Here is an 11,879-nt window from a genome sequence, read left to right as displayed (position 1 = left end):
CATTTGACTCTTGATCTCAGGGTTGTGGTTTAAGTCCCATATTAGGTGTAAAGATAAAAATAAATTCTTAAAAAAGAGTTGAGAACTAAACTTTACAAAAATTTTTGGAAGTATTAATACTTTAAAAAAAAAAACCTCTACCCATATTCCAAAAGCAAGTTTTCTGGAACCAGTACTACTGCGACCAATAAATTCAGAGCTTAAATGCTACGTCTTTTAAGACTTTATTTTCTGAAAAATGTATTTCATACAATCTTTGCTGTGTTAATGCAAATATGCACAAAGTAGGCATGTATTTTTGTTTTCCAAAAGATGCATTATGAACATTTTCAGGAAGCTGGTGTGATTTATTCAACTTTTAATCTTAAATACAATCACAAAATTATATCCATCGGGAGGCATTACAACCTTTTGTATAGAGATGCCACTTTATACAATGTTACTAGGACAAGGAAGATTCAGTTCAACTCAATTTGCTCTTATAATGGTAAATTAACAAGTGAAGTAGGATACTGCCACTGACATTACAGGTGGAAATGTAAGAGAAATTTAAACCAGAAAAAAAACTGACACAAGAACTTTAGATAGGAGCTGAAACTTGGGCTGCCAGGAAAAGAACAAAATCAGCCTATTTTGAAAGAAAAACATTCTACAAGCCTGCATTTCGGAACATGCAATTCCTTGAGTTTGCCATCTTCAAAAAAATCAAACTAATTGTATGACAGTTTTACATTAGCACAACAGCTTTTCCCTAGTTAAGCCCAAATTTCCATAGAAAACAAGGGATTCCAAGGGGTTCCCGTTGTACAACTAACCCCTGAACCTTTAAAGTTTCTCAGAGTCCACTGCCCTTTTGAAAAAAAGGGATGGTGACACTGTTACCCAGGCCTAAAAAGCAGGAAAAGTGCAACAAATCCTTAGAGGTTCATAATACAGTAGATTTCCCCTTCTGCAATGTTTGGAAAAATTTGTTAACGCTAGTTTCCTCCACTGAAGGAATGTTCCTAATATAACCCATATATTGAAAACAAAATCTACCTTAAGTGACCCTTACATTACTAGAAGTTTGCCTCCTTGATTTAAGGAGGCAGACTTATAGCTCTAAAATTACTGACATTTCGCAAGCCCAAGATAGAGAATGGAAGGTCACTGGTTTTCACATCTAATTTTGTCTAAAACAAAGGTACATGTGCTAAGAGTAAAGCAGTCACTGATTTTTGATGTGTATGAAGAGGACTAACAGGCTAATTGTAGGTGCTTCCTTTAATATGAAAAGAATTAAGAGAAAAGAAGAACCAGCTCCTTTGATTTTAGTACTGCCAAAACAGGTAAGCCCCCAGAGTAATTACAAATATGTGGAGGATAATAGGCCAGGAAGACTTTTCAATTTAAAGTACTGCCTATAATACCCCAGATTTAAAAGGACCTAAGATTGCACATCAACTCTAATATTTGGCTGTACTTGCATTGCCCTGCTCGGCATTTTTTAATGGCTCTTTCCTTAAATTTCACACATCAGAACAACCACAAACAAAAACAATGCAGATAATACCAAATATAGACAATATTAAGAAAACTACATACTAAGCTTAGGTAATAGTGGCAAGTGTTAAGGGCAGAAGTGATGGAAGTTTTTCTTTGTGACACAACCCCTCACCCTGAACCTGGGGTTTGGGCTCTAAAAAAACAATGTAGGGAAGTAGATCAAGAGCTTGATTATCAATTCACACACAGAAATCTCACATAACTCAAAACTCACAAGTGCCAGACACAAAAGAATGTTCATAATCATCTAGCAAACTATGTTAACAACTCATGACCAGAAAGAATGAGATCCTGCAAGACACACCAAAGAAAAACTAAGAAATACACACAGCTCCATAAACCAACTAAGCCTCCACAGCTTTGTAGGGATACCAAATAAAATTCAAGCAATTTTAGAAAATCAAAGACAACAAAACACGTAAGATAAACTTCAATTTCCAAGGGTACTCTGAATTGAAAAGGTTGTAGGTTATTCTATACCCCCTGAATCTTAGAGAGAGAGAGAGAGAGAGAGAGAAAGTCGGACGAAAAGAGAAGAGCAGATCCCTGGTTTTCCACAGGTGTTTTATATCATCAAAAATGTATGACTAACGAAAGCACTCCAAACTTTATTTTACAAGATAATACCCCAAATATAGCCCTGTCTTCTCAATCTGCTCTATCACCAGGGCTGAATTTCACCAGTGATTACATCTGTGGAGTTTGCTTATAACTGTTCAAAAAGCCAAGGCTGCTCAGTAGAATGACTTCCCAGAGGAAGCCAGACTGCACGGACTGGGGTCTTACTGTCCAGAGTGCAGTAAAGAGCAAGATTTCAAGTCCTCAGTTACATCTGCCCCACAACCAAACATGTACATGCCACGCTGTTCTCTGAGGGACCATTTTGAAATAAAAGTGATGGATAATTTACCAGAGGCACAGGTTTTTGATATAAAGCTGTTTTGTTTTTGCTCGGATAAGGTGCCAGATACCTCTGAGGCCTGAAATTCACAGGCAATAAAATTCACCTATTTCATTTATCTTCTTTACCAAAGAAAAAACAATTTCTGAATACAATCTGTAGGGACAAACTAGTGTGAACTTGTTTTATCACTGTGATAAAAGTTTCTTCCTCCGACAATAATGTTGCTGAAAAAGACTTTACTTTTGAGAGAGCAGAGGTAATCAAGTGGTAAGTGCAGTAGCTCCCACACAGCCTCTAGGAAATAAAGCAGCGTGCGTAACACAATATGGCATTATTATTCCAGATAGGTTGTTTTGATTGTGAAAATAAGGTTCAAATGAATGAAGAAAATAAAATTTGATGCACTAGGTTCCTTAACTTGCTATTAGACACCTGGGTATTTGAAAATACCACCTTTCTTGCAATACTTGCCTAAGTATTAGAAAAGCACGGAGATGCATTCTCTCATGGGTATGTTAAGATTACAGATTAATGTGGCAATCAGAATACAGAAAAGGCCAGAGCTATGTGGAATCTTTCCTTAATACCCTTCAAGTTTGTCTGTGAAGATTGGCAACCAGAAATGATCACAGTCCTAACCTCTAAAATGCAGGAAAAAGGTACTCAATCAAGATTTTGTGTTCTACTCTGTGTCGATACGTGATTTTATGAATCCTATTCTAGTCTGGATTTTTATTTTGGATCAACAATTCAGCTTACAGTACTGAAGTGCAATACTAAATTTAAGGAGACCTTGATCATGAATTCACAGCAACTATTAAAATTGTGCAAAAAGTAAAGTACTTCACAGACTAAAAACTGAACTCAAGAAAAGATGGTGGTGGTTCTCATTTTTGCTGATGTTTCTTGTACATGTTCTAAAATGCCAGGTAAACCAAAGCACTTTTAATTTACAAAGTGTAAATTAAAAGTATTAAATGAGAAAACAATTAAAAAACATCTCACTCTACCTCCACCAGAACATCACTTTATTGTTAATCTCTCATCAACAATGTAAAACTCTAATAGTACTCTATCCTGGTTTTTAAAAAGGTAAAAGATTACATTGGATTAGCTACTTTCTATGAAAGAAACTACAGCAATCGCAGAAGAGGGAAAATTTGAATGACCTCCCAAAAATGCACACTATAAGCAAAGGGGAGACATTAAATCAAATGTCTGTTAGATTCATTACTTTTGAATGCACAGTGACAATTCTGGAAACTGTACATGATAGAATCACAGAAATGACTTAAATAACCAGAATTATATTTTGTATGTGATCATCACACCTTTAAACAATCCTTGAATTTTCCATGTTATCAGTTGTTCTGGAGAAATTTCTGCTTGTCACTCCAAATATAAGTTGTTACGTTAACAACATCGAGATGGAGGCATATGAAATATAAGGATTGAAATAAAAGTAAATTAGAAAGATGGCTAATCTACTAGATCAGGTAAAAGGGGAATGGGTAGATGGTGTGGGATTGGGGAGGAGGATGATGGGTAGTTTTTTTTCCCTTCATTTCAGAAGTAAGTTCTTCCAATGTAGTGTGTCTGTTACATAGCTCTCCATTTCCAGTCCATTTCTGAAATTCTTATCGCATAGCCTTTTTGTACCTACTGGTCAACCCAACCAGTACTGTTGCCAAGCAACGAGTGTTACACGAGAATCTGAATGCATCAAATCTTCCTTGGCTGTGATTTCTTCGCGGCCCCAGTTTTCTCTGTTTCTGAGCGGGGTTTGTTTTTTCCTGGATTGTACACACAGGGTCAGGTGGAATGGAGTTCCAGATCACTCTGTGCTCTGCAGCATCCCGATGTCTTTCTGCAGCTATAACCTCCTGACACGTCTGCGGCTGTTCTGTGGCAGAAAGACAATCTCCATGTTCAGGCGGTGAGCTTTCTTTCTTTCACCCTTGACCCTGGGGTTGCAGGCCATGGTGTTGGGCGTATCCCTGAGTGCAGCTGTCCTGCAGGATTCACTTCCTAGCGCACCGAGATTTCCTAGGGTTCCTCAGAGTAAGCCCCCAGTTGCATCACCACCGACTGTGGTGTGGCTTTGGATGCCTGAGGCTGAGTTGATTCTGGTGGATGTCTGACCTCGCTTAACCAGACTCATCTACTGTCTCACCATTCATACCCAGGCTGTCCAACCTTCATACAGCTGAGCCAAGTTATCTAGATTAGTTGCTTCCTTAATGACATAGTCAACCTGTAAAAGTAGGCAGGAGAATATTTTAAACCACTCAGACCTTTAAAAAACATATATGAGTTCTAGGAGTTGTTTAAGATTAAGTTTCTAATCACCCAGATTAATTACCCAAAGGATGTGTAGTTGTTATGGTGGAAATGTTAAGTAACCTGAGCTTCCCTCATAATGCCACAGAATTATGTACAAGATGTGTGTCTTGGAAAAGTTACAACCCCTTTGAGCCTTATAAATCCTTAGATGAAGACAGAGCCCCCACTGACCCCACAGGTGCTCTTGGGGTTAAACACATGAAGTCACTAAGTAAATGCTTAAGCAGTGTAAAAAGAAGTGCATGGCAGATTCTGAAATACAGTTAGGTGCTTGACAAATGTCTATTGATTCTGACTCAGCTAAATTTTCTTTTATAGTAAGAGATACAATCATCTCTACATCCAAAGAATCTAGAGGGCCCAAATGTATGCTAAATGCTCCATATACAGCTGCTGAATGATGACTTATACCAAAGTTGTGCACCAAGATCTCTATACTTAACCCACTCCTGCTCTCCTTCATATAAAATTTAATGACTGAAACAATAATAAGCACCATAGCCAAAGATCCTTCAAACAAACAGCGAAAGACAGACAGTCATGGAGTGCCTGCCTGATGGCTCAGTTGATTAAGAATCTGCCTTTGGCTCAGGTCATGATCCCATCATCCTGGGATGGAGCCCTGTGTCCTGCTCAGCGGGGAGTCTGCTTCTCCCTCTCCTCCCCGGTTCATGTAAGCTCTCTCTTTCAAATAAATAAAATCTTTAAAAAAAAAAAAAAAGGGGGTGCCTGGGTGGCTCAGTGGGTTAGGGCCTCTGCCTTCGGCTCGGGTCGTGGTCTCAGGGTCCTGGGATTGAGCCCCGCATCAGGCTCTCTACTCGGCGGGGAGCCTGCTTCCCCCTCTCTCTCTGCCTGGCTCTCTGCCTACTTGTGATCTCTCTCTGCCAAATAAACGAATGCAGTCTTAAAAAAAAAAAAAATAGATGGACCATCCTGAAAGTACACAAGCCATTAACCTAACTGAAAACAAAGATACCTCTGAGTCATTATTACCTGTGTGTTTTGTTTTGTGTGTTTTTCCCCCCCAAACCTAACAATTTCTAAGGAAATTAATTTTTTTGACCAGGAAGAGTTTAATTTCAGGTCATACAGAGCAATGTAACAACCATTTAAAATATAAAAAGGACCTTTTCTTGCTGATGTTAAAACTGAATTGTAGATGTCAAAACATTAGAAAATAAGATAGTCAGTCTCACATTTTTACCCCATAGAAGAAAAGGTACATCAGTAAAGGAGAATTCAGGGGAATACTACCCTTGACCAAAGGACCTAACTTAATCACACAAAAGATGGCACACACAAAGACACATCACTGACATAGTATCCCTGCCAAAGATGTTGATTCTGAAACTAATTATGAGAAAAATATCAGACAAACACACGGTCAGCCACATTCTACACAATGACTGGTCTGAAAACATCAAAAGGTCCATGTCATAAAAGGAAAAAAAGAGAAAATGCTCAGGAACTGTTCAGACATTAAAGACAAGTGAAAGTAGAAGAAGCATATATGAAATGCAAGATGAGCCTTGACTAGATCTTGTTGTGGAGGCGGGGTGGCAGGGGCTTAAAAAGAGAAGGGCTAAGCAATGAAGGCCAGTTTGGGATAACTGGAGAAATCCGAATACGGACTGCATGTGAGGTAACAGTGAATGTTAACATCAATGGTGAGTCTCCAGAGTTGATAATGATGTTCTGTTTAGGACACATATATTGAAGTATTTAAGCATGAAGTGTTGTGTCTGCAAATCTCAAATGGCTCTAAAAAACGGTGTATGCATACACAGTGCACAGAAAGATGAAGCAAAAGTAGGAAAACAACTGGTTTACTAAATCTAGGTAAAGAGTACATTTCTGTAGGTTTAAAAATTTCAAAATAAACAGCCAGGGCAGGGGGTGGATATTCATTTCCAAATTTATATGTACAATTTTAATAACACTAATGAGAAAATTTCAGAGTAATGACTTCAGACAAACTGACACCCCCGAACGCTTTACAGATACTATTCCTGAACCCAAAACCTCACCCTGGTTTAGCTGGAAACCTTCAGATAGTCCTCTTTAAAATGCAGATTAACTGCTCTCTGGTGGAGCAGAGAGAGTGGGTGAAGTCACACCTTAAATTTCTGTTAGAAGAGGGATGGGGAGAAAGGAAATGTGCTAAAAGGATAGAGTCAGAATAAAACAGAGACTATGTGACAACTCCAGAGCCACCATTACTCAAAATCTTCTGAATTCTGAAAATAAACGTTACGTTCCTTATTTCTTAACACCAAGGATATGGGTAAGAGTATCTTTAAGCATGTACTGTTCAGCAGCATTAAAATGGATAGAGCAAGTTTAAAAAATGGTCACCTGTTCAGCAACTGACATCCTTCTATTTGGATCAACATCGCGGCCCTCTAGCTTGGCTTTCACCCTCTTCCACACACTCACTGCATAGGAGTTTCTCTCTTGTACAGCTACAAAGCAAAGGAAAGTTTATATGTAAGTCAAACCACCACTCTGTATGAATATTTCATGCATCCTTATTCTAACTTATTACCTTTCCCTGTTTTAGGGTCTCTGACGGCCTTTTTAGGACTACAGGCAACACTCTTGCCAGTTCCTGGGATGGCGCTTGGTGGAGTATCTGCTGATGTGGCAAGATTTTTCTGAATCAGCTTTCTAGCATTCTGTGACATGACATCAGGCTGAGTCTTCTGGCCAGTGTTGCTCCGGACTGCTACAGAGAAAGAGTGGGTAGCTCAATTCACACATAAACAGAAGATGGAGGGAGACAAAGAGGAGAGGGCAGGGCAGTGCTCTCTCAAACATCAACTACAAATGTAGAGCCATGAAAATAAGTATGATTTTACAACCTTCAAGTCCTTATTCCTTGAAATAGACACTGTCCTAAAAACACAACCTAAAGAATTAGACATTCAAAAACCAATTTGTACAATGATGCTCACTGCTTGTTGTGACATCAAAAAACTATAAATATATTAATTGTCCAAGAATGTGGGATTAATGTGGTAAAGACCGAGAAAGACATATTAAACTGGGGCATTAAGTCATTTTTTTAAGACTGTTTGATGACAAGGAAACTCCCAATTTAATATTAAGTGGGAAAAGGCAACAAGAATTGCATTCACTGAATGATCCCAATTTGTGCATGTATGTGTGTGTGCACACATATACACGAGCCCAAAAAATATGTAATGTTTTACCTCCAACTGGAATGAAGCCACAAATTTTCCCATTTTTAAAAAATTTTACCCAACAAGCATTTATTTTATATTCATAAATTATTTAAAGAGGGTTTAAACACTAGATATTTCTACTTTCTCACCCAAGTACTTTTATTTTTTTATTTATTTTTTTAAAAAAGTTATTTATTTATTTATTTGACACACAGAGAGATCACAAGTAGGCAGAGAGGCAGGCAGAGAGAGAGAGGAGGAAACAGGCTCCCTGCCATGCAGAGAGCCCATTGCGGGACTCAATCCCAGGACCCTGAGATCATGACCCGAGCCGAAGGCAGAGGCTTAACCCACTGAGCCACCCAGGCGCCCCACACCCAAGTACTTTTAAAATTAAACCAAAATGTGTTCCATTTAAGTTGTGACAGAGTTTAAGAAAACTCTTTAAAAAGGTGCTGACTACAAACATATTAGACACTTAAAGTATAATTAAACATCTTAGCGTCAATGTGTAGATTATTAACAGATCAAGATTCGGGATTTTTTTTTTTTTTGAAGTATAAAAGTCATACCTGCAGCAAAGGATGGCTGATAAGTAGCAGATGACGTTGGACTCGAACACTCATTTGTTGCATCGGTGACTAAGGGTGATGCAAAACCCACTAAATTATTATAGATACTGAAATACAAAATAAAATAGCTTATTTGTGAAATGTTTCACCAGGTAACTGCTTATAAATATGAACAAAACTAAAAAAAAATCAGATGAATCAAACAAAACTTACTATACCACGTTTTATGTTTTGACTACATTTCAAATTTAGGTTAGAAGGCATTCTTACCTCTGACTTTGTGTTTTCAGTTCTTTCAAGGTGGGAGTTATTTCTTGGAGCATTTCAACGTGTTCTTGACTTCGAACCTGACCCATAGCCTGGACTAATGTAAAGAGCACCGTCTGAATGTTGTCTTGCCATGATTTATATTCACCTAAGAACTGCCTAACACTATTCTCATAGGGAACATCTTCACCATCTGCCAGAGCAGCTTCTTCATCCTAGAATCAATATTGCAGTGAGTAAGAGAAATGGTATTCGTTTCAACTGGAAGTCATTACGAGTCAAATTTTGAGTAACAGGTAATAAATGTTGTTCAAATATGTGCTTAATCTGTAAATTACATTTTAACTTTTTCTACAGGAATCTTATTTCCAGTACAAAATAAAAACTCCAAGTAAAAACAACCTCCCTGTTAAATGGTCTGCTGTTATTTAGCCTTTTCTGGGGGCTCAGTCTCCTTACTATGCAGATTACGTAGCACACTGGAGGGAAGAGAGAATATTTCATTCATTTTGGAGGCAAACTCATATGAGCTTAGGAATAAGGGTCGGGAAGAGGAAAAGATGTGGGGGGAGATCGGAACACTCCGAGGCTACTACATTCAAGTTTCAGCTCTATTGTTAAGTTATACGACTTTGGATGAATCAATCTCTTCAGCCCACAGTTTCTCTGGGTACACAATCACAATACTACAACCTGACTTAAAAAAAAAAGTTGACAGAAACACAAATTAACTCAATCACAAACTGGAAGATGTGATCTGAGAGATGTTGTTTTTGTTTGTACCATTATTATCCCAAATACAACTATACATATTTTTATATACTATAATTTTATGAAAGGAGGGAGTTAACTGTGTGTCAGTGGAATTAGTCTTACCTTAGCCATTGCTTTTAGGAGATGTTTGACATCTCCAAGTTGCCGGTTATGACCAGTGAGCACAGTCTTTATATTATCAACCAGATTCTGAATTGTTTCACAGACTGTTTCTATCTGCTGCTCCTTTTCTGTCTGAATTGCCCTCTGAGTAGACATATCCTGGGTCAATTGTTTGTGTGCTGACAAAAGCCATTCAGAGCTGCCAATAGGATGTTCAAGACTGGTGTCCTAAACAGAACAAGCATTGTTTGATTGAAGTATCAGATGGAATAACGTAAGATTCTTTCATCATCACCATCAAAAGGTATTAGTAACTCAGACTGACACAAAGAGCCTCATTTGCTAAATCATGAACTAATTATGTAAATAACAGTACTTAACTTAATAATTTGAGATACAGATTAAGATTTTTAACTTTTCTGCATTATCACACAGGAAATAAATGCTTAAAACTTAAGACATAAAAAATATACTTAGAATAACAAAGATGACCTGTATCTAGGACTCTAAACCCAATGTAAATCACTCTTTAAAAAAGATACCAGAGGAGGGCGCCTGGGTGGTTCAGTGGATTAAAGCCTCTGCCTTTGGCTCAGGTCATGATCTCAGGGTCGTGGGACCGAGCCCCCGAGGCTCCCTCTCAGCAGGGACCTTGCTTCCCATCCCCCACTTCTGCCTGCATCTCTGCCTCCTTGTGACCTCTCTTCGTCAAATAAATAAACAAAATCTTTACAAAAAAGACACCAGAGGAGGGCCTGGGTGGCTTAGCTGTTAAGCGTCTGCCTTCAGCTCGGGTCACGATCCCAGGGTCCTGGGATCGAGCCCCCACATTGGGCTCCTGCTCACCAGGAAGCCTGCTTCACCCTCTCCCACTCCCCCTGCTTCTGTTCTCCCGCTCTCATTCTGTCAAATAAATAGGTAAAATCTTAAAAAACAAAACAAAACAAAACAAAAATCACCAGAGCTTCCTAATTAATACACAGCCTAAAACCTTCCCATAAAATATAAACACCAAATTTATCAACGTGCTATTTCTGGACTCAACTCCTCTGTCCAGCATTCAACTTCAACTAGCCCTCTGTCTGATACCCTATTTCAGTAAATGTAAGTCATTTGCTATACATTGAAATTTCTCCTCTCCTCTGAACCTCCACAGTATTTCCAACTGTAGCTCTGAGAATTCTTTTAACTTTTTAATTCATTGTATTATTTATTACTAGGTTCCTTGGAGACTAAGAGCAAGATTTAATCATCATTTTTAAAAAACATTTTATTTTTAACTAATCTCTACATCCAGTGTGGGGCTCAAACTCACAACCCAAAGATCAAGAGTCACATGCCCACCCAACAAGCCACCCCAGGTGCCCCTAGAGTTAATCATTAGGTCCCTTATAACAGGGGCGCCTGGGTGCCTCAGTTGATTAAGCGTCTGCCTTTGCCTTAGGTCATGATCCCAGAGTCCTGGGATTAAGCCCCATGTCAGGCTCCCTGCTTGATAGGGACCCTGCTTCTCCCTCTCTTCCCTGGTTGTGCTGTCACTGTCTCTGTCTGTCTCTCAAATAAATAATAAAATCTTTAAAAAAAATAAAATAAAATAGATCCCTTATAACACTATTTTATATATAGCACACACACTGCATTAAGTGTAAACTGAGTGAATATATTTACTTTTAGGGCATAACCCTGGCCTTATGATTTTCATCAACAAGTCTCTTTACTGCCACACCAAGATTCAAGACTCACCACTCTCTGTAACAGACGAAGCTCTAACTCAGAGACTGAACTGTTAAACTGCGATGCAAATGAACACATTTGCTGACATCGTTTGATTAGTTCAAATAATGCCGCATCCAGGTTTAAGGCTTCTGCAGTTCTAGTTCGTAAACTTTCAAAATGAATGATATTGCTGCAGAGGAAAGTAACCTATGAAGAAGCAAAGAGGAATGGGACCATCAAAATAAGGGAGGAAAAGCAATTTTAATTTGACATGAAAAAATACTATCTATTCATTTCCAGAATTCAAGACCACAACTGGTCCTAAAATATGTATGAATGACTCTTTTGGGAAATAGGTGTAATCCTGAAAAAGCCTATGAATAATGCACCTTGTTTTGGTTGATGTCATTAGGTGTGAGATGGTTAAAAGCACCTAAGTACAATTATGTAAAAGTATCTTCTACATGTTTG

The 11,879-nt window shown here is 38.4% G+C and overlaps 1 protein-coding gene across 2 annotated transcripts in view; it reads right to left on the bottom strand.

Annotated features, from left to right (window-relative positions):
- Positions 1 to 205: 205 nt before the first annotated feature.
- SMG1 (SMG1 nonsense mediated mRNA decay associated PI3K related kinase) overlaps positions 206 to 11,879 on the bottom strand; it is a 107,165-nt gene continuing 95,491 nt past the window's right edge. For both annotated transcript variants that reach the window (XM_032836214.1, XM_032836215.1), the window contains 7 exons: positions 11,436 to 11,615; positions 9,693 to 9,920; positions 8,820 to 9,031; positions 8,550 to 8,656; positions 7,338 to 7,517; positions 7,148 to 7,254; positions 206 to 4,703 (listed from right to left, as the gene is read on the bottom strand). In XM_032836214.1, coding sequence (XP_032692105.1) covers positions 4,626 to 4,703; positions 7,148 to 7,254; positions 7,338 to 7,517; positions 8,550 to 8,656; positions 8,820 to 9,031; positions 9,693 to 9,920; positions 11,436 to 11,615 — 1,092 coding nt within the window. In that variant the 3' untranslated portion in view covers positions 206 to 4,625. The remainder of the gene's footprint in view (positions 4,704 to 7,147; positions 7,255 to 7,337; positions 7,518 to 8,549; positions 8,657 to 8,819; positions 9,032 to 9,692; positions 9,921 to 11,435; positions 11,616 to 11,879) is intronic.

This window comes from Lontra canadensis, unplaced genomic scaffold, assembly GCF_010015895.1.
Source record: "Lontra canadensis isolate GAN:19392208 unplaced genomic scaffold, GSC_riverotter_1.0 scaffold91, whole genome shotgun sequence".
In the NCBI taxonomy this organism is placed as follows: domain Eukaryota; kingdom Metazoa; phylum Chordata; class Mammalia; order Carnivora; family Mustelidae; genus Lontra; species Lontra canadensis.
This window is presented reverse-complemented; position numbering and strand designations above follow the sequence as displayed.